The 23,408-nt window shown below is 37.9% G+C and overlaps 1 protein-coding gene across 2 annotated transcripts in view; it reads right to left on the reverse strand.

Moving 5' to 3' along the window:
* Positions 1–23,408, reverse strand: part of ZDHHC13 (zinc finger DHHC-type palmitoyltransferase 13) — a 50,345-nt gene that overhangs the window by 12,813 nt on the left and 14,124 nt on the right. For both annotated transcript variants that reach the window (XM_046017695.1, XM_046017696.1), the window contains exons 3-12: positions 21,594–21,716; positions 19,582–19,659; positions 17,646–17,790; positions 16,157–16,221; positions 14,608–14,770; positions 14,243–14,368; positions 10,009–10,142; positions 6,759–6,859; positions 1,561–1,685; positions 651–713 (exon numbers count right to left, since the gene is read on the reverse strand). In XM_046017695.1, coding sequence (XP_045873651.1) covers positions 651–713; positions 1,561–1,685; positions 6,759–6,859; positions 10,009–10,142; positions 14,243–14,368; positions 14,608–14,770; positions 16,157–16,221; positions 17,646–17,790; positions 19,582–19,659; positions 21,594–21,716 — 1,123 coding nt within the window. The remainder of the gene's footprint in view (positions 1–650; positions 714–1,560; positions 1,686–6,758; positions 6,860–10,008; positions 10,143–14,242; positions 14,369–14,607; positions 14,771–16,156; positions 16,222–17,645; positions 17,791–19,581; positions 19,660–21,593; positions 21,717–23,408) is intronic.

A 23,408-nucleotide genomic window follows, 5' to 3' on the forward strand; every position in this document is an offset into this window, starting at 1 on the left:
ACAAATCACAAGCAAAATCTTACTCCTAAGTCCTAAAGACACAGGCACAAATAATCCTAAGTAGATCATCAGTTCACATTGAGGCTCTGGAATGCCTTATTAATATTTACTTCCAGATATCTATTTTGATTAGGCCATCACTAAAAGGGATTTGACTTCCAGAGCCTTTTCACACTGATGAAAGGGAAGTGAGGCAGCACCAGGCAGCAGGATGAGCACTGGATTAAGAAAAAGGAAAAAGGAAACGCAAGTTACATTTCCAACTCTGCCAATAATTTAGGGTAAGTTACTTCCTCCCTGTAGGCCTTGATTCCTCAACTGCAAAATGAGAAATTTCACTAAGTGGTTTCTAGGGTCATCATGAGCCTATGAGTTGAAGTTAGTTCTACTATATGCTTCATGGTAGGAAAAAGCAATCCAAACATACTATAGATCATTCAGAGAGATTTAATCACAGGCAACTTGAAGAAACCATAAACATTCCCTCATACACTCAAGGCAGAAAACTATTCTAATAGTAATAAAAAATTAGAACCTGGTAAAAATGCAGATGTACAAACATACCATGAAGATTTAACGAAGGCTTACATGAGAAATGTTACCAAGCATTTGCTTTCTTACTACAGGGGGGGAAAGAAAAAAAGACTCACAAGACATGATGTACAAAACGTTCTGAAGTCCAGACAGCCAGTCTCTGCAAGGCTGATGATGTTCTGAAAGGCATGAAATTTGACCTTATGATTACATGTTACTAGGGAATCTATAATGCATGGGTATAGACCATTCTCCCAGCTCTTTCTCCAAACTGAGGCAGCCAGAAAAGCAATCTGGAATACCTGCCACCAAATCATCCTATACCTGAAAATAATGTGACTTTTCAAGGCTGCATTTTCAAGCACAGCCAATAAATTAGAAAGCACAAAATTACACCTCCCCTTCTCTCCATGAATGGCAAGCATCCCCTACTTATAATCTGTTAGAGAAAAAGACTTATATATATACACTTATAAAAAAGAAACAAAACTCATCAGTAGAAATCAGAACTGATAGTTATAAGCACCATGGCTTATCTTTCAGGAACACTGGATAGAGGTAACACAAACAACGATACTCTCCCCGACTTCTAAACATTCACAAGCAAAGGAAGCCATTCAGGTCAACTGACAGCTTCACATCTGAGGAAAAGAAAGGCATCTCTTGTCATTAAGGACTCCCCCCTTGCCCCTGCCTACTTACTCTCCATGTATTAAATTGGGAGAACTTAAGCTAAATGATCATTATGTTATGTTACTGTAAAGAAACTGAGATCAGGTTTGCTGACAGAAATTACATTTGAAAAAGTCTTGGTGGGTATGATTTTAAAATAAAATAAAAACATTTTTTAAAACTTTTACATAAATAAATGAAAGCACGACCGTGGAGAAATCTCAGCTTTGTTGATTCAGGTCACATCTATTACTTGCCAGGCACTAGAGATGCAGCCATGACAAACACCAACATTGCTATGACCTTCTTATTAAAAAAAAAAAAAAAAAAGGTAACCTTGTAAAGAAAGCTCACCGTTTTCCTCTCTTCTTCAGAAGCTTTAGGGAAGCCTGGATCAGTTGCCCAAGTCTTGTAGAAAAAGTAGAGGAAGCCTATTATGCTAAGAAGGAAAACAAAATAGAAAGGCGTGCCTGCCTGACGTAAAAGCTACGTTAAGGAATGTATCAACTTCCACTAAGAACGGCATGATTATGACATAAGCAAATTCCATCACTTGTGCCCGAGAATCTCTCTGCATTCTATCCTCACTTCCCGTTACGTGTACATATCCCTGACCCCCAAACCTGGCCCCATCCTATGTCCTAATACTACAGGAATTTGCTCATAGTTGCTAATAATTAATCCCTCCCGATTAGTTGAAACTCATGAAATATTGGTAGGAATAATTGCAATGTATGAGGAACATCCTGAGGACTGAAAAACATTTCAGATCCAAATAAATCTCTCATGGTGCAACTACAGGTCTCTTGTAAATATCAAGAATATTTATTGATCATTTAAACAAAATCAAAGAAACCCCTTGATTCAGAGATTCCAACTAAAAATATTTCTTTATATATTAGATAAATGCTTGCAAAAATTTCCTAATGGAAAGTTTAATAATGAATCCCTGTCATGTATTAGGCTGTATTTAGAAATACACACAAAAAAATTGCTCTCTGTGCAAGGTAATTACAAATCAAATACTATTTTGGGAAAGGAACATATTACAGACACATTAAGATAAAAAGTTATTTCAAGGATAAACATTACCCATTTTGAAATGGTACAAATTCCTTGTATAAAAAGCAAAATTTTGCTCTGGGGAAAGACAAATGAAGGGGAAAGCCAATACACCAGGAGTAAACCACTTCTCCTTGCCCAATTTAAATCATCATCAACACAGTAACTGTATCTGCCTTCCAAGGTATTATCAAGCTTTTTAAAAGATTTCATTTATTTATTTCAAGGGAGGGAGAGAGTGAGTGAGTAAGCACTAGTGGGGGTGGAGGGAGGAGGGCAGAGGGAATGGGAGAAGCAGACCCCGGGTGAGCAGGAAGCCTAACACAGGGCTCGATCTCAGGACCCTGAGATCATGACCTGAGCTGAAGGCAGACACTTAACCAAAGGAGCCACCCACGCATCCCTCAAGCTGTCCTGTGCCAAACGCTGGAATGGAAAAGATGGCCATAAAATAGACTCTAACCCTTGCTATTTAAAGTGTGGTCCATAGACCCACAACAATGGCTTTCCCTGGGAGCTTGTTAGAAAGTCAGAGCTTCAGACCTCAGCCCAGATTTGCAGAATCAGACTCTGAATTTTAACAAGATCCTTCGGGGGTCCACATGCACAGAACAGTTTGAGAAGCACTGCTCCAACCCACATAAACCAGCAGCAACCACATTGCGTTGAGGTAGGCAGGAACCAAACCTTGGTGGTTAAATATATCAGTTTGTCTGCCGAAGGGCCTGGCTTTAAGAAAGAGATGGGATCTGGAAGAGTTGTGTGAAATGGTATTCCAGCAAATAAAGTTTACTTAGAATGAATTAACAGCACTGTTTCAGAGTACGTAAGTCAAGACCTTTAGTTACAGAAACACATCCTGCTTTCTTCCCACTGAACTTTGATTGGCACACATGACACATTCTCAAAAATACATTCAGCTGAAGCATATGATTCCGCATACAGACCCGAGTGAACTCTGGGCTCCTGTTCTGAATAACTTTCAGAACAAATCGCAGGAGAATCACTGGAGCCTCTCTCTCCAAGTAAAATGAATGTGTTCTATCCCCTCACATAAAAGCCAAATGTTCCTTTCTTCCATGCCCTTGCTTTGTGTGGTTCATTAACCTCAAATGCTCCCCACTGTCCCCAGCTACTTCCAGAAGCACACTTTGAGGATGTCCAAGCCCTAACTGCCTTCGAGACCTAACACACTCTTCTTTCCCTTGCCTTTCTTTCTTTCTTGATTGCCTACAGAGAAGAATTCTTGCCCTTCCCTGAATCTAAAGATGCCTGTTCTGTGGTACTCAGACCTTATACACACCTCAGCCTCATCAGTTAACCGGTGACTCTTTGCAGTTAAAAAGTCTCTCAATATGGAAATGAAATTTGCCTTTCTGTAACTTGGACAGTTTTTCATTCCTTAGATCCTTTAGCTCTACACTACAGATCTACACTATAGCTGTCCTTAGATCTATACCCTACAGAAGCTTATTCCTCCTTTGTTCAATACAGTTTTATTCAACGTCCATTCCATACAATGCATTGGCTTCCGAGCGACAGACTTCCGAACACGTGACACCGGATGGCAGCACTCACACCTCTAGGATAAGCAGGAACCTTGTTCCTTGTACAGCAACAGTCTCCTGGTTCTGTTTTGCTTTACGCTCCTGTTTGTCCATGTCTCTCCCAAAAGAACAGAATTCAAAACAAAGCAAACACACTTTAGGGTTGTCCTGACCAGTGCTAGGGACAGTGCGACTGCTGTTGTCCTTTGCGGGGACACTCACATCCTTGTACTATTTATTACTGGAGAACACAGAGGCTTCCTTGGCAGCTAGGTCACTCCCTACATGGGGCTTTTAGTCAAAGCTCTTACTCTTTCACCTGATCTGAAGCTGGGTCACTCCTTCCACAACAAACCAGAGGCACAGACATAACATTCTGTGCGTCACCATTTCTGGGTCTTAATCTTACCTCCAAATGCATCAGTAAGGTCCCATTTTTTTCCATTTGATCCTGCTTCATAAAACCATATGCATTAATGCTGAACATATAAAAGGCACCAAAAGGAAGTGATCTTCTGAGGAACCAACCTAGAGCTTCCCTTAAAATTAATTTCAACATGCAGCCTTCCACACAGATTTTATTCATAAGAGTAATTAATAATGAAGTAAGTATTATTTAGAAAATGCCGATTACACAATGGGGTCAACATTTTACAGACATCACAGCACAGTAACCCTTGCAGCCATCCCATGAACTTGGGAAGAAAATCCTTCAGGAATTTTCTTAATGGCAAAACTGAGACTCAGAGAAATTAAATAATGTGCCCAATGGCACATGATGAGTCAGAAAAAGAACCAAACTCAAACTCATTCTGTCTGATTCCAAAGACAGTACTCCTTCCACAGTGCCCCAAACACTTTCCCATAATGGACTGTGAGAGGGGACACTCCCTCATGATCCAGACTTGGCAATCTGAGACAAGATCAGTCTGACTAGTCAGGATAGGTCTTTACAGGGTAGCACAGTCAAGTCATACCCAGAGCAGTTTCAAACAGCATTTAACTTTCAGCTCTCAAGACACCGATCTGACGGCGAAGTCTGCCACCTACTGACTGACACTCACCAGTAGCAGGTTCACACGGGCGTGTGGATCAAAGGGCTTTTGGCCGCACAGGCAAGGAAAATATCCCATCCTGTCCACTCTGACATCCTAAGAATCTGTCTAGCTTTGGAAATCAATTCTTCTGATTAATGGCATCGTCACAGATGGTAAACTGCTTGTAATGAAACTCATTACACCTGAATACTAAGTTCTGTAGTTAAGACTCTCAAACCACAGTGGAGCCACATTCTTGTTGATATTACTTCTGCAAAGTTGAAATAATTCAATATAAACAGTATCTCACTTTTTGTGCCAAAAGCGAAATAATGTGAATTGCTCAAATTAAAAATTCATCAAGAAACACAATTTTAAAACTGTGTTTACTCCACTGCTACATGGGCTGGTAAGCAAAAATGCCAGCCACCCCTTAGAATGTCAGTTATCCTAGAATTTACCAGCCTTGGGATTTCTCCAAGTGATTCTGGGTGTATATTGTGCTGTTGCTTAATACACTCATTACTTATCATGTATTTTTATATTACATAATATCATCCAAGCCTCCATTAAGCAGTGGTCATGAGGCTCGTGCTTACAAAGCTGCCCTCACATCAGTAATCATGAGACAAAGGCTATTATGTAATAACATCTTTGATAAAAGCCAAATGAACTCCATGGTATGCTGTACCACTCATTTACATTAAAGGAATCTGAAGAATATTAGAAATAAGGCTCAGAAACAAAAAGCATCATTGAAGTATAAACATACTATGATGAAAGGAAACATATGCACACTGAGAACTCATCAGCCTCTCTCGTTTCACATTGATTCCCATGGAAAAAATATTCCTGAATTGAGTATATGCATCTCTCTCACGAACACCATTCTTTCTTTTCAAAGATGCCATTACCAGAAAGAGACATAACACAGAAGCTGAAGGAGTATGTTTACAGGTACATTTCTATCTACCACATTCCTTCTTCCCCTACCCTATAAAGCAAGCAAGGTTATAATGGCTTCCTAGTCTCTGCAGGGGAAATAGGAACCTGGAAAGAGGTGGGAAGATAAAAATCAGACAAAAATACCTCCCTCCTACTGGGAGCTATAAATAGCTGTAAACCAGGAAGAATGCCCTCCCCACTTCGATGTGACTAGGCTCAGTCAACCCCAAGAGCACAACACACCCCCAAGCTGGCCTTGGCCTAAGCCCAGCTCCTCAACAGATAAACCTATTCCTTAGAGGAGTTTTTTTGGTTTGAAAACAGCTGCCATCCGTTAGCAGGCCATGAAAGAATTAAGTGCGCTGTGACCAACATTTTTTAAAAAGGAAATAGAACAACATAAAGTAACAAAATTCCAGAGTAAAGCACATATCAGGAGTATCAATTTTCTGTTTCACGTACATTTTGGGTGGCAATGTAAATGTATTTTTAGTGTGGATTGAGAATCACAGCTATAGACAGCAGCACTGTGCTGACCACGGCTAAGGAGGACACGTTTCCCCAAATACCCCTCCCATACAGGCCATCTTGGTACCCAGAAGATTTATTAATCAACTGTCACTGCCGACCAAGTTAAAAGAACCATCTGACCTTGAAGAGAGTATCTCAAGGCAATACAACAAATGTTTACGGGCCTAAGTAAAATAATAATTCATTCTACTGTTTCTTTCCTGTGAGTAATGAATACTAGACCCCTACCGGTTCCATGGTGTCCTCTAAGATTATTTCCAGAACTGAGAAGATTTTCAACACTAAACCTCGTCAACCAGAATAATTAAAATGACTACAAATCGGAGTTGCATTCCCTGGATCTCTCCTATTTTCCAAATTTCTAACACTGGCATTACTACTGTTGAAAGGCAAAATGAGATAAACATTTAAATTTCAGCTTGAAGGATATGAGGAAAGAATAAGATGAACCAAGTCACAAATATCCAAAAAATGGAACTTAGCAGGAAGACCGTTGGTAAGTATATGAAGCTCTTATACCCGACCAAGAACCTGAAAGAGAAAGGGATATACATAGGATATTAGTGAAAGCAAGTACGGTCCATATCAATTTTAGTTCTACGTCCCCTTAAATAACAGTAATAATAACAATCCCCTTATGTAACAGCAGCAGCAACGGCTTTCAGCACCCAGTGCTTCCAGTATGACACTTCCCACCCGGTAACTGAGCGTTCACCGCCACCTCGCCCCATTTTCCAGGAGAAAAGTAAAGCAGAGATACACATTCCAGTTCTTGTAACTAACTTCTACAGGATTTCATTCCCCATAACTTTCTATTTGCAATGATTCTTCAGTTCTATTGTGACGTATCGCATGTGTATTTCTTTTTCACATATCATATTTTCAAATGTTCCAAATGCAAAAACTGTAAATACTTGGGAGATTCACCGTCATGTTTAACATGCTTCCTTCCAGAGGACAGGAGCATATTTTTAAAAACAAACAGAAGCACACAACCCTAAGCAGTTTCAGCCCACAACCAGCTGGAGAAGCAGACAGGCGACATAAAAAGATCTATAAAGGCTAAAAGTGGCACCAGAACGCAAACCTTCTCACTCGGGTAATAAGCAATGTGGAAGGCTACATATAACTTACTCAACTGTTGCTATTGGAGTTTCAAAAGAAAAAAAAATCTGCCTTTCGTGTTAAAATACTCAATATAGTAAATCCGTGCATGAATAGAATTCACCTGGATCTGTTTTACAATGTTATACCAGGAAAAAACAATGGTTGATGACGGTAGGAAAAGGACTTTTTAAAAAACTATCAAGATCATGAGCATCACTATGATAAAATATTTCAGAAAAACTAAAGATCCCAAACTTCAGGCACATAAAATGCTGCCAGAGTAGGCCAAATGGAGTCCATGGAACCTCCGCAGCTTGACCTGTCTGAGGTTTTGCAGTGCAAATGTATTTGATGTTTGACTGAATTAAGCAGTGCAGTGAACTACCTAATTTGTAAGTCTGCGACCAAGAAATACCTACTTCTAACAGGCACCCCAGAGCAGCCTGGATTGATAAGCAACTGCCCCTGGAGCCTAAATAGTAGTAGAAGTTTGCAGCTGCATAAGCTCCATGAAACTGGGTCTCTACGGAAGGGTAAGTCAGAAATAAAAGCAGGATGGATAAAGGTGCCATATACATTTGTCTCCCACTTGAACTGTGCCCATATGCCACGCCGAGCCTATGAAACCCTCGACTCACTGTCAGCAGAAACAAAAGTTTCACATGATTTTTGCATACTGTTGGTTTCTACCAGAACAGACAAAATCTCAAATGTTCCTATCCTAGGTGAGTAGATACTGCCAGGTCTGGCTTTCTCTCCAAAAAAGCAAAAGCAAAAATGAAAAAACCCCAAAGTGATGATTGAAATTCCTGGTGATTTGGCTTAAAATGTCTTTGGCAACAGAGTCAATCTAATTAGTGGAAAATGAATAAATATCTCTAAGTTACAAGTTTTCTGAATAGCAGGCAATTTTTGGCATTCTGTTATTTTTCGGAAACTTAAGTTTTTACTTTACATTAATATTCTAATTAATTCCCCACCAACTGTCCTGCTCTTGAATGACCAAGAGTAAGCTCCCTCTAATACTTGTTTTTCTTAAGACTCAAGCAGCTCAGGCTCATTCCAGAAAATGCTGGCAAGCAGAAAAGGGCATAGGAATATTGAACACCACACCCTGAAGAGAGCAATACTGTATTTCCTTTTAGATCCTTTTCTATGGATCATCATCATTACATTTTTCTTTCATTCACTAAGTGAAAATATTGAGCAGGAGAAACAAGTTTCCTGCTTATAGGGGCCTTAACACTCCAGGAAACGGTGATGAAGTGCTATGAAGGAAATCAAACAGTGATGCAAAGAGTTAGTCAGGGATGGCCTAAGGAAGTGACCCTGCTCTATAACAATATGGTACTGGAACCCTTCAGACCAAGACAGAAGCAAGAGCCAAGGCCCAGGGCTGGGGGGAGGCTGGGCATGAGCTCAACAATGTATTCTAGAAACAGAAAGAAGGTAGAAGAGCAGAGAAGGGAAGAGAGGAAAGAGATGAAATCAGAGGGGAGATTGAATCACATAATACCTCACAGGCAAGGAGTTTGGATTTTATTCCGAAGACACAGAAAAGTAACCGGAGGGCTTTAAGCAGGCAGAAAAGACAGAAAATGATTTATTTGCCTTTCTAAAAGACCACGCTGATTGCTAAGTGGGGATGAACTATAGGGGGATAAGAGCTAAAGTAAGAACAGTTATGGTCTGCAGGGCCGGCCATGGAGATGGAGAGAGCAAACTGGACAAAGGGCAGGAAGGTCTTGGCGATGAGCTGGATGTGGGAAGGGAAGAATCAAAGATGGAAGCAATCCAAGGATGACACTCATTATTCACACAGGGAACCGGATGCCATTTTACTGAAAAATGGAAGTGAGAAGAGACTGGGGTGTGGCATGGTTATTGTGTCATGTGTGTCAGCCATGGTTCTAACCACTATATATACATTAACCGTGAAGCAGGGATTGTCACAATTATTATCCACATTTTATAGATGAACAAAGTGAGGCATGGAGAGGTAAAGCAACTTAATCAATGTCAGAATGCTGTGTGGTAAAGCCTGACTTGAACCCAGGCAACCTGACTCTTAACCATGACTAGGTATAATCATGTATAATATTTTCCTAAAAACAGAGCCATACCATAGTTACTATTTTAACTACGATTTAGCTACTGATTTCCTACAATTTAATTAGGTTGTTTCAACTATTAAGAGCAAAAACAACGAGCTTAAAATGAGTTTAGATTAAGGAAAAAACAACATTTCTGAAAAATGGGCAAAAATGTTTCATAATGTAAAACAGCTACAAAAATCTTCTCATTATTTACCCAAATCAACAATTCAAAAAGTGAGCTAGGATCTTTATTTTCCACCAATTGCCAATTCAATCAGATTATTGGGTTGACCAATTTGCTTTCAGCTAAATCATATACTACCAAACCCCTTCCCTCCCACCACCCCTAAAGAATTTTCTGTGTGGTAAGTAACATTCATAGCTCAATAAAAACCTATGATTCTAGCTGATCAACAATAGAAATAAGCAGTCAAATGGAAATGCAATAACCAGCCTTGCAAAGACTAATATACACACCTTGGAAGCAAAGATGTCAGAAAAAATAATGTTAATAGAAGACATCCTTTTAAAAGCCAAGAATCTGAATTGAAGTCCAGTATGTATCCAACAGCCCACATGGTAATCACAGAAAGCATCAGCAGCAGGAAGAGCTATTAAGAGATTGAGAATTTTAGAACCGCATGGAGTTTACAACCTAAGTTTCTAACAATGATTAGTACAACAAAAGAACTACTTCCTAGATGTATAATAATTAATACAACAGCAGAATACAGAGTTTCTTCTTTGAAATTGCTGGCTGATAAATATGAAGTCTGAGAAACCACAATCTTGAAAACAATCTTTTAAAAGACTTAAATGTTACAAAATATTGCTTAAACATGTTTTCTTTCGCTTTCTTCCCCTCTAAGAAACGGTGGTCTTTTAGAAAAGTGCTAATGAGAGCTGACATTTTTAAAAATAATTTCTTTCTAACAGTAACTACAGGTCAGAAAGCATAAAGCAAAACAAAGGAACCACACAAAAATCAATACACCCAAGACTCAATGAGGAGAGTACAGAAGTTCCCGCCTGGACACCAGATGGTGCCATCCCCTAATAAAGAAGGTCAGAGGGAACAAGCTTGCAGAAAAGATGATAGTTTAGGGCATGTGGAATTTCAGATGCCTGTGGGCATCTAGGAGATACCCAAGAGGCAGCAGACAGGAAAAGCAGGTCTATCACCTAGGAGAACATTTTGTACTCATCGGTATATAGGCTGGAAAGCCATGAATGAACAACATCCCAAGGATGTATAGGTGGAAAGGGGCAGAATCTTGGCCAACACAAACATTTAAGGGGGAAAAAGCTAAGTCGTCAGAGGTAACCAAGAAAGAGTGACTGGTGTGACCAGAAAGGCAGGATAAGAACCAAGAGAAAGGTCCCATGAAGCCAGAGAAGAGAGTTTTAAGAAAGGAGTAGTTCTCAGTTGTCAAGTGACATATGGAGGCCAAAGACTGAAATAAATCCTCAGGATGCTAATCCTTCAGGTCTATTGGTTCAGTCTATGAACGAACAGTGCAGGTGACTGTCTGTGGCACCGAAGCTGGGCATCACACTGCTGGCAATGCCATCCCCTAACTGGAATACATGAGACCTTGGAAGCCAGCAGGGCTTTTGTAACAGCAAAGGGAGAAAATATATTCTACCCTATTTTCTTTGATTTTTACTTCTCTAAGTATTCTGGGGATGAATACTTTCCAATGCTATCAAATCTTTAAAATCCTAAATCTAGGCGTTCCTGGGTGGCTCAGTTGTTAAGCGTCTACCTTCGGCTCATGTCATGATCCCAGGGTCCTGGGATCGAGCCCCGCGTCAGGCTCCCTGCTCAACAGAAAGCCTGCTTCTCCCTCTCCCACTTCCCCTGCTTATGTTCCCTCTCTCGCTATCTCTCTCTCTCTCTCTGTCAAATAAATAAGTAAAATCTTTTATAAAAAATAAATAAAAATAAATTAATTAATTTAAAAAATTTTAAAATAAATAAAAATAAAATCCTAAATCTAATTTGCATGGCAACATAAAATTAGCAAGTTTAGATTTTTTAAAACGTAGTAAACTTAGAATCTACAGGCAACATAATCTCAGAATAAAAATATGAATTAAATAGAGATCTCAAATTTTAACCCCAGACATTAATACTCATAGATGAGCCACAGTATTTATTCACTCAATAACTATTCCAGTGCATACTGTATGCTGGGCACTGTTCTAGGTACTTGGGACACATCACGACTTAAGGCTTTTCTCCCAAGGAGCTTAAATTCTAGCAGAAGATGACAAGATAAATGTACTAAGTGATTTAATAGTACATAAAAGCTGGGTCACACAGAGCCTTATAAGTGACAGTAAGGACTTTGGCTTTTATTCTGGGACACAGGGGGAGGTATCACAGGATTCCGAGCAGAGGAATGATAGGACCTGCTCTAGAGTTCCAAAGATTCATCTGCCTGCTTCATTGACAATGGACTAGAGGTAAGCAGGGCAAGGAGATGTCAGACAACTGCAATAATCCGCATGGAAGATAATGGTGGCTGGAACAAAATGCCACCGGTGGAACAGTGAGAAGGGTCAGACTCTGGAAATACACTGAGGACAGAATTAGCCAGTATGTTTTGCTAATGGACTAGATACATGGTATGACAGAGAAAAGGCAAAAATGGCTGGGAGGCTGGAGTTGCCACCTACTAAGAAGGGAAAGGCTGTGGATGGAACACTTGGGGAGGAGCGGGGCAAAGATCAGGAGTTCAGTTTCGGATATGTTATGCTGGAGCTGCCTATCAGACACTGAACTGGGTAATTCAAGTATGTAATTTGATATAGGAGTCTGGAAAGATCTGAACTGGAGATACCTTTGAAAGCTGTCAACATATACATGGCATTTAAAGCCATGGAAGTGCACTAGGGGTGCCTAGGTGGCTCAGTTGGTTAAGCATCTGCCTTCAGCTCAGGTCATGATCCCAGGGTCCTGGGATCAAGCCCCACCCCTGCTCCGTGAGGAGTCTGCTTCTCCCTCTCTTTCTGCCCCTTCTTATTCGTGCTCTTTCTCTCCCTTTCTCAAATAAATAAATAAAACCTTAAAAAAAAAAAAAAGAAAGTGTATGAAATCACCAAGGGAATGAATGGATTAAAAAAGAAGTCCAAGGGGCGCCTGGGTGGCTCAGTTGGTTAAGCGACTGCCTTCGGCTCAGGTCATGATCCCAGAGTCCTGGGATCAAGTCCCGCATCAGGCTCCCTGCTCCTTGGAGAGTCTGCTTCTCCCTCTGACTTTCTCCCCTCTCATGCTCTCTCTCTCAAATAAATAAAATCTTTAAAAAAAAAAAAAATTGTCTTAAAAAAAAAAAAAAAAGAAGTCCAAGAACAAAATCCTGGGGCACCCTACCAATATGGGGTAGGAGAGAAGCAGAGGGGCTGGCAAAGGATACTGAGGAGTGACAGTTACTTGTTCCTCTCTCCCTCCAATACATCTGAATGCAAAATTGGTGTGGTATTTGTGAAGACCCTCTGCATAGAAATCTGGTGCCTGTGAATTTTGAATCAATGTGAGGGCATAATTACTAATCATTATTAGATAAGATGATGCCATCTGTCATATTTGAAACATTAAAAAAGTAGAATCAACTCAATATCTCATTTTAACAATTTGAATTATATTCACTAATATGACTTAGATTTTGGAGGCCATTCACAAGAACAAGCTGAACTTCCTAACTTTATCAATTACATTTAGAAGAACATCACTCAGAACTGCCAAGTTAAACCAAGAGTAAACTCGGGGTACATCTGTAGAAATTCCAGATGTTTTCATTTTGTGAGGAGCCATCACATGCTTAAAGCCTGCAACACTTATTTTTAAAGTCTAACTCCTCTGTGTTGAAGGTTACTATTTTCCTCTTGAAAAAAACTTCAATAAAAACAAGTTCTAGGGGCGCCTGGGTGGCTCAGTGGATTAGGCCGCTGCCTTCAGCTCAGGTCATGATCTCAGGGTCCTGGGATCGAGCCCCACGTCGGGCTCTCTGCTCCGCAGGGAGCCTGCTTCCTCCTCTCTCTCTGCCTACTTCTCTGCCTACTTGTGATCTCTCTCTGTCAAATAAATAAAATAAAATCTTTAAAAAAAAAAAAAAAAAACAAGTTCTATAAGAAAATCTTCTACAGGGGCACCTAGGTGGCTCAGTGGGTTAAAGCCTCTGCTTTCAGCTCAGGTCATGATCTCAGGGTCCTGGGATTGAGCCCTGAATCAGGCTCTCTGCTCAGCAGGAAGCCTGCTTCCTCCTCTCTCTCTCTGCCTGCCTCTCTGCCCACTTGTGATCTCTATCAAATAAATAAATAAAATCTTTAAAAAAAAAAAAAAGAAAAAATCTTCTATAAATTTTCTCTCAAAAGGTATTTCTCCTTTTGCTTCTTTAAGAATCAGTCTGTTTCCAATTCATTCATTAAATAAATGTGGAAGTATGCCATGACATTCACGAGATAACACACAGCTTCAGAGCCATCTAGCTGAGAATGACCAGTAAATTGCTAACAAAATGCCAAATTTCCAACTCTGGGCCATGGGATGTGTGGGAAAGATGCGATTAGCAGATGTAATGTAGCACTAAGCTAATTTCCTAGTTTTGCCCTGGTTTCCTCCCTGATTTACCTTCAAACACAAACAAATAAGCAAATAAACAAAACAGTCCTTTTTATGGCCCAAAGAACAGGACCCATATGAAAATACCTCACATTTCTGCAGCCACCTCCAAAGTCTGAACTTCTTGTTGGCTCTCATTTTTGCCTCTGTTTTTAGCATGTGAATGATGAGGCGATTTTTATTCTGTAAAGCCATGTCAAGAGGTGTTTCACCCTTAAAAAGAGATAGAGAGAATATTCAATTATATTTTCTATAGAGTATGAATGCTAAACATTTTATAAAAAATCAGCAGAATCACAGACTCAAATGTATCATTTTGAAAGTAGCCAGCTAGGTTCATTTATTTATTCTGTGGTTAATTGAAAATATATGCATAGCTCATGTTTATGTTGATGTACTAATTTTCTAACTGAAGACATAATAAACTAAGGGAGATAAATACCTGGTCATACCTTAACATTTCGGATATCCAGGCTAGAACCAGCTTCCAAAAGTTTATCGACCGCATTAACATTTCCTGCTGCAACTGCCCAGTGGAGGGGAGTGTTTTGGTGTATTTTATCAACCACAGTGAGAGAAGGATTAAACTTTAAAAGAAATCCAGTTGGTTCTGGTCTGTCTCAAAACAATAAAATACCCAGGAGTTTTAGAAAGATGAATGATTTCAGGGGTAAATGCAAAATTATGAATCTTTTAAGCTAACATATAAACTGACCAATCAGTTAAGTATTCTGAAAACCAAGAAACTTCTTTCTGCAGAGTTCTATTCCAGGGGCTAATAGGAGAGATGCACCTTTCAAAAAGACATCCAGGAAGTGACAGTCTGCTACACAGATAATATAATTTCAACGTCAATACAATGAAATAACTGCTTTTGTTTTTAACCTTTTATTTTCATGTTGTTGTTCTCTTGGTTAACATTTTTTCTTGAATTGTGAATTTAACTTTGGCCAATGTTATGCTATTTACCTAATTAAAACTAAATGTACAACACTATATCTGAGGTGATAAACCAAAAGCTAACTTTCCATGTTCCCTTAACCAATTATTAAATAAAACAGGTATAAATAATGTCCTAGAGTATTTATTTACCATAGAAACCTGTGGACTAGCAGGCAGAATTCAATATTTTTACTTCACCATCAATATTTTCCCTTCTTTCATGACTACTCAAGAGATTCTTTTAATAAAGCAGTATTCTACTTACTTATTCTATCAACATCTTTAAACACTATTATCTGACTTTAGAGTTATCACCAAAAAAGAAGAAGTGCTTTTTAACAAAACTCAGCCCCTAGCCCCCAGCACTCCATAAATAAAATGTAATGGTATCACAATTAACTCAGTTCCTAGTTGAGAGGTCCTAAGTAAAAGCAGAATCAGAAATTAAGCACAACACTGGAAACAAATTCATAAAGGTAAAACTGTAGCGAGTATTTGGACAGAAAGAATGCCAGACGTTGACTGACTGGTGGTCATTAATCACATGTGTTTATACAATACATAGAAAAGCTTAAATATGTAAATACTTGATATAAACATATCAATAGACTACAATCACAGATCTGTTACAATTAATATTTTCAGAGCAGTCAACAATGTCAGAGAACCTCAAAACATACTGTTTTCTGAAAAGATTTTATCATCCAGATTTCAAATTATGAGAACATTTAAACTTGAAGCCATTTTTTAAAAAATGCAAACTCAGAAATATAAGTCACATTAATAAGTATATGCTATGGAATCTCTACCTGTTCTGTAAGGAAATTTTTTTCTTATTAGTAGCTTTCAGACTTCCCCAAAGCTATCGGGAAAAAGAAAATTTATTTCAGTGGTGCTTTTCTAACCACAACTACATTAAAAGTTCCTAGCAGTCACAGGGTGGAAAATCTTTCTTTCCTCTTCAGAAAGTATTATCGTCTCAACATAGATTAAGATACTTACATACAGAGAAATTAGAACCAAGAATCAAAATGAGGCAATTCAATTAAATGTACTTACCCAAGTACTTTGTGAGCTGATAACATCAGAGGTGTCTGCCCATTTAAGTCTGTCATATTCACACTCTGTCCAAAAGGAAGAGTCAATCAGACTTACTGTAAACACAGTCAAAATTCTCTCTTCTCTTAATGGAAGCAGCTCTCTAATACATCCGACATTAAAAGAAGGGTTTACAAGAAGGGTTGTGTTTACAAGAAGGGTGTCAAATATCATTTGAACAAAAGAATGTTCGAATCCTGCTTCGAATCCACAGGATAAAAATTCACCGTTTTCTACAAAATATTCTTAAAAGGAAAATGTGAATATATAGTTTAAAGTATATGATGTGAATGGAAGAGAGCTAAGGCAAGGGGGAGAACGTTAATAATCACCATCAAATATAAGAGACTGCAGAGACCTTAGGAATCATCTAGGTTACAACTTAACTGACACAGTATTTCAAACCATCGTATCTTATGTAACAGCACCCAGTCTTTATGTAAACATACTTCAAGGGATGGTGAAATGTCCATCTTTTCTGAGGCAACTCACCATAACGTTTCAAACAGTAAAGCATGAAAAATTCTTTTCTGTTTTCCAGAATATAGGGGGGGAAAAAAGGAAACCCTATCTCCACGAGGATATGCTCCTTTTAATAAAATGGCCCAGGTTTGAGGCACACAATAATGATTCCATCCAAGTCAAAGAAAGAGTTTCAGTTACCAAAGAGTCTCTTGGGTCTTGGAGGAATACAACTCAGGAAAGAGCCGAAAGAGAGGCAGACAGGGCTCCTCCTCATACGTCTTCCCAAAAATGAGACCCACGAGGTTATAATTATTCTACTTCAGTTGGCTAAGTCTGAGAGAAAGTGCTTATTTAAAAAGAACACAATCATTCCAAGAGCATTTGTGCAAACATGTTTCCACGCCTGTTACAGGCAAGTCTGCTGATACATAAACTACTTCGCTACCAGAAAGCACATCCCAGACAAGAACAGCTGACAGCGAAACTCCCACAGCCAATACCCTATAATTTAACCTGTGCCATAAATGGATGCCTCTTAAGGCAAGTCATTTTTCATGGAATTACTTTAGAGAACAATAAGAAGCACACATTCAAATTGGTCTCCCATTTGGACTCAAATAATGAAAGCAAATGATGGGTTAATTTAGTGATCTGTCTACCATTCCTACATTCAACCAGAAGAAAAATACAGGCTTTTGAAGTCATGTTTTTGAAAAACTCTGCAAATTACTGGGATCATAAGGAAAACTATTATAGGCTTACACGTTTCAAAAATATCTATTATATGTTACTGTGCTAAATGACCTGTCCTTTTTGCTCCAGTGAAGCTAGAAAACCAGCACAGCTACACTTACTGAGGCTGGTATTTGACTATCCGAATATCTTTAACTTCTACTTTAAAAATGAGGACAGAGTATTACTAATCACCCTTCCAATTTCTTCAGCTTCACAACAGCTGGAGTATAAGATAGGTTTCAAAACATACCTGCCCTTTGGAGATGAGATATGCTATAATGGGCATGTGTTGAAATAATACTGCCAGGTGGATGCTGCTGAAACCCTCCCCGTCAATGAGAGTGGGGTCTGCTCCATACTGTAGTAGTAATATGACCATAGGCAAATGCCCTTGTCTGTAAAGAGAGGATAAAAATTATATGGTTTTCTGTAGCATGCAGAAAAACTTCAGGGAAAAACTGATATCCCTAAGACAAGAGAGATTTTGGTTCAATATAAACAGTATTTCCAAATAGACTTTTAAAACACTAGAGATTCTCTAAACATATTTCACTTTAAGGCTCCAAACTTAGAGCTTTCTATAAAGTCCTTCTTTGAGTGCTGGTAATACACTTAATAACCTCCCAATCTACTATAAATTTTATGTTGCTACCACATATAAGTAATAACTTTACATGACTAATGCCCAAAATGAAAACTTTAAAACCACTTAAACTTCATTGTTGCTATTTTAAAAAACAAGAAATAATCATAAGTCAGATACAATGAAGTGCAACATTCACAGACTACAGGAATACTGTGATAATATTATTTATTCTTAGAAACTACATACTTTTACACTTATTGTGGCTCATTTTCCATGTAAAGCACTGTATCTTGCTAGCTTAAAAGGGTAAGTTAACCTAGATTCTTCAAAATTCTTGGATATGGAAAAAAATTTTCACTCCATTTCTTTTCTTTTTTTTTTTTTTTTGAGATTTTATTTATTTGATAGAGAGAGAGATCACAAGTAGGCAGAGAGGCAGGCAGAGAGAGAGGAGGAAGCAGGCTCCCTGCAGAGCAGAGCCACCAATGCGGGGCTCGATCCCAGGACCCTGAGATCATGACCTGAGCTGAAGGCAGCGGCTTAATCCACTGAGCCATCCAGGCGCCCCTTCACTCCTTTTCTTAAATGAACAATTATTCATTTTAGTTTTGGGTTCATGCCAACCCCACCAACGAGAGACTGGGATTAGAGTTACAGATGAAGAAATTATTAAGTATCAAGACATGGCGCCTGGGTGTCTCAGTTCATTAAGCGTCTGACTTCGACTCAGGTCATGATCTAAGGGTCCTGGGATGGAGCCCTGAAACCGGGCTCCCTGCTCAGCAGGAAGCCTGCTTCTCCCTCTCCCACTCCCTCTGCCTGTGTTCCTTCTCCCACTGTCTCTCCCTCTGTCAAATAAATAAATAAAATCTTAAAAAAAAAAAAAGAAAAGAAACCTCCCTTTAAAAAAAAAAAAAGGTATTAAGATAGGCACATATCAACTACAGCTTCAAAAGGCCAATATATAGCAGAGAAAAGAACTGACTGAGATGGGTATTAAGGAGGGCACTTGTTATGATGAGCCTGGGCTATTGTATGTAAGTGATGAATCACTGAATTCTACTCCTGAAACCAATATTACACTGCATGTTAACTAAACTGGAATTTAAATAAAAATTTGAAAAAAAAAAAAAAAAAAAAAAAAAAAAAAACCTGAGTTCAGTGTTCTCTGAACTATAGCTTTATCCATGTGATCAGATATAAAGATACTTATTTTGATTATAAGGAAATGTAAAACACATACTTGAGTTTGAACATCATAATAGAACCCTAAATTAAACACAAAAAAAACACTGTCTCTGGAAACTCTTTGAAACTATAATTTTTTTTCTTTTAATGAAGAGGGGGAAAAAAGGGAAAGAAAGCCTTTCAAATGGTCTATAATAGCAGTTTCCAATATGGTAGTTACTAGCCACATGTGGCTATTTAAATTAGATAAAATTAAATAAAATTAAAAATTCATTTCCTTAGTTGCATTAGCAACATTTCACATGTGGCCAGTGGCCACTGCATTGGCTAGCACAAAACAAAACACTTCCATTATCACAGAAAAGTCACTTTGATTCTGAATAGCAATTTCAGTGTTCAAAGAAATCTTTACCTGATGGCCCAGTGAAGAGGAGTCGAATTTAAATCTCCACCCAACTGATCTACTACAGCGCCTTTTGAAATATAAAACCTATTAAAAGCAGACATAAGTGAAAATAAGACTTAAAATTCATGATGAGAAAGAAAACATTAATTTTCCTTCATAATAAATACATGAAAACAGAAATTACAATAGCCTCTCTAGCACTCAGACCTAAAGAAGTCTGAGATTCACATACAGCATCAAACAGATCCCTGGTGAAATAGTCTCAGCATTTCAGTAATGATTCCTGCTGTCAGGAGCATTCCATTAGAACTGACACACCAAATGCACGATAACTACTCACACGTACTCTAATTACACAGCCCTCTTAAAATGGTTTATATTCAAAACATTTAGGATCACACATTCTACTTAACTTGCAAGAAGAAAGGTGAAATTATGTCACTTTTAACAATTTAGAATTAGAATTACTAGGTGGGATTGAATTCTAAAAATAAGTAGTAAAAATTAATTCAAAATCCTTTTAGAAAAGTTAGACATTTTGAGTATCTGACTTTCTATTTCGGGGTCACAGGTGTGATACAGTGTATCAAGTAAACCTATAAGGTAAAGAGACTTATTTTCTGTTGTGGTTTATAGGAATTATAATATTTATAATTATTATAATTATATTTTATAATATAATTTTATTACATTTTGTATAATATATAGAATATAGAATTTTATATATATGTTCTATATATTTATATATTTTTGTTTTGTATATTTTATTAATATTATCTTATTGTATTTATAATACAATATAGCAACAGATAAAAATATACAGATAAAATATATACAGCAGATAAAATATAATTTTATTATATTTTATATAAAATATATGTATTTTAGTTTTATATGTTATATATTATATAATGCATCATATAACATATTTATATTTTATGATATAATAATACTTATAATTATTATAACTATAATATTTTAAAGTTGTGCTTCATATATATTATCCAAATAGTATTCTAGTTTATTTCCACAGAAAAGGTATTTGCCTGTAAATATAAAGTATGTTTATTTCAGTATATTTTAAATATTAGTCCAATTTTATTTTCTTAAACTCTAGGGTTTTTAAATATTATATAATACAAAATATATACACATTCACATGCACATATATATTTTACACGATAAAGTATAAAATAAAGAAACAAACCACAAAACCCTGGGTAGGCAGCACCGCTCTATGAAGAGGAAATAGTTTATGCAACTTAATACATGTCTACTTAAAAATGTATTTTGTATGTAGTTTAAAAAACGGTTAAATCATTCCCCTACCGATCGACTCCTGGATTATTACAAAGTACAACATGTTAATGTTTCTTCTAAACTAGATGAAACTTTCTGTTCTAGTCTGAGACAGTTTGTTATGCTTTTCCCTTTCAAAATATGATGGGGGTGGGGCACCTGGGTGGCTTAGTCAGTTAACACCCAACTCTTGGTTTCGGCTGAGGTCGTGATCTCAGGATCATGAGATTGAGACCCGCATCAGGCTCTGAGCTCAGTGTAGAGTCTGCTTGAGACTCTCTCTCTCTCTCCCTCTCCCCCTCCCCTAAAACAAATAAATCCTAACCAAAAAAAAATTGTTTTCAGGGTGCCCGGCTGGCTCAGTCAAGAGCACGCAACTCCTGATCTTGGGGTTGTGAGTTCAAGCCCCACGCTGGGTCTAGAGCTTCTTAGAAAAGAAAAACAAACACACAAAAATGTTAAATTTCACTGCCTGAACTTTATCTTTACAATTGGGGCCCACATCAGGCTCTCTGCTCGGCGGGGAGCCTGCTTCCTCCTCTCTCTCTGCCTGCCTCTCTGCCTACTTGCGATCTCTGTCAAATAAACAAATAAAATCTTTTTTAAAAAAAGTTGATAGATGGTACAACATTCATACTTGTACTTGAAGAAAAAGACAAATGAGGAGAGATCTAGAATAACAAATAACACTTAATTAACACACATATATCCCATCTTACCTTACAAGATCCAGTCTGTTGTTAATAGCAGCCCAATGAAGAAGTGACACATTTTCTTTGTCTGGTTGCCTGACATCATATCCTGCTTCTACCAATTCTTTACAACGTTCAAAAATCCCGTATCTCAAATTTTTAAGAAAAGCATAATTAATACCATTAAAATAATTTCAAATACCAAAACTTCTTCATTTTACCATGTCTTTATCTGTCTTTCAGTTGACACAGAAATACAGTAATTAACAAAGACATACACAGAGGGCATACTGTTAAGCCAAACAACAAAAGTATACCTTATTTACTAACTGACCAGATTAATCAACTTGGGAGTTGAACTTGATTTTCCTAACTAAACTTCAATATTCACATTTCCCCTCCCTTCAGTAAATTTCATATTATCCTCTACTATATGCTAGAAATGTATAGTACTAATCCCTGACTACAATCCTCTCCCTTAATAAGGGAGAGAAACTAACAGCAAACTTGGAACGGGATAAATTTAACAATACAATGTAGATACGGTATAGTTACAGCAAAGAAAGGAAAGACTAGCCCTTTCTGGAGATGAAGCATGATATACTTGAACTGTTTCACAGGTTGAAGGAAGGATATCTGAGGCCAAGGAAACAGACTGGACAAAAATCAGAGATGAGAAACTGCATGATGTTCAGAGAAATATAAGCGAGTTAGCATGGCAGAAACATAAAGCATAAAAAAAAGGGAATGGCAAGAGACAAGGCTAGAAGAGGTATGCAGAGTCTGCATGGGCCTTCTAGGCCATGCTATGTAGTTTAGACTGCTTAGCTTAAAGGGAAGCCACTGAAGGTTTTAAAGAGGAAAACAGACACACTTTGAGTTTTAAGAAGATCGCATTAGTGGTAGAATGGAAGTTAATTAGAAGAGAGTGACTCAGGGCGCCTGGGTGGCTCAGTCATTAAGCATCTGTCTTTGGCTCAGGTCATGATCCCAGGGTCCTGGGATTGAGCCCCGCATTGGGCTCCCTGCTCAGCGGAAAGTCTGCTTCTCCCTCTCCCACTTCCGTGCTTGTGTTCCCTCTCTCACTGCCTCTCTCTCTCTGTCAAATAAATTAAAAAAAAAAAAATCTTTAAAAAAAGAAGAGGATGACTCTTGTACAGAAATACAGGTGAGAGCCAATGAGAACCTAAACTAAGAGATGGAAAAGGACAGATGGACTTGAGGAATATTTAAGAGTGTTATTAAACTATCAGAATAAGAAATGTCTCTTCTTAATGTTATAGTAATTTTTAAAATCATTCATTAGCTTTATTTCTTTCTAACAGTAATTATTAAGTCTCCAACAGACCATTTAGCCTTTCTTTCAGACTTCTTTCCATTCAGAGGGATCCGAATGTTTCAATAGGCCCTCAAGGGTCAAAATCACATTTTAGATTAAATAATTTCTGCCTTACCAAAATGTGTAGGCTTATCAGTCTGTCTTTATGGCACTTTTTAAAAGACAGAGATACCTGTTTGACAAAGCTAAGTGAAAACAGGAGTAAGCAAGTGAACTGTTGACAATGATACATATATTCATATTCTCCAAGTTTTAAATGTCAACTTTAACATTTTAAAGAAAAAGAAATACTTCCCTTATGTGAGAAATATAAGAGTACACACTAATGAGGATTTTAGTGATTTAGACAATGTACATATCCTAGTTGTCTTTGGCCCTTTCCGAATACTACCTAATTATATTCTCACAACCATTTAAGAAGGTCCAAGACCTGGAGGGAATTTTAGGAAAGATATGAAATGCGAGTTTGTTCTGAGATTCCCTGTGAATATTGCCTAATTTCT

The sequence above is a fragment of the Meles meles genome, chromosome 8 (assembly GCF_922984935.1).
Source record: "Meles meles chromosome 8, mMelMel3.1 paternal haplotype, whole genome shotgun sequence".
Classification (NCBI taxonomy): domain Eukaryota; kingdom Metazoa; phylum Chordata; class Mammalia; order Carnivora; family Mustelidae; genus Meles; species Meles meles.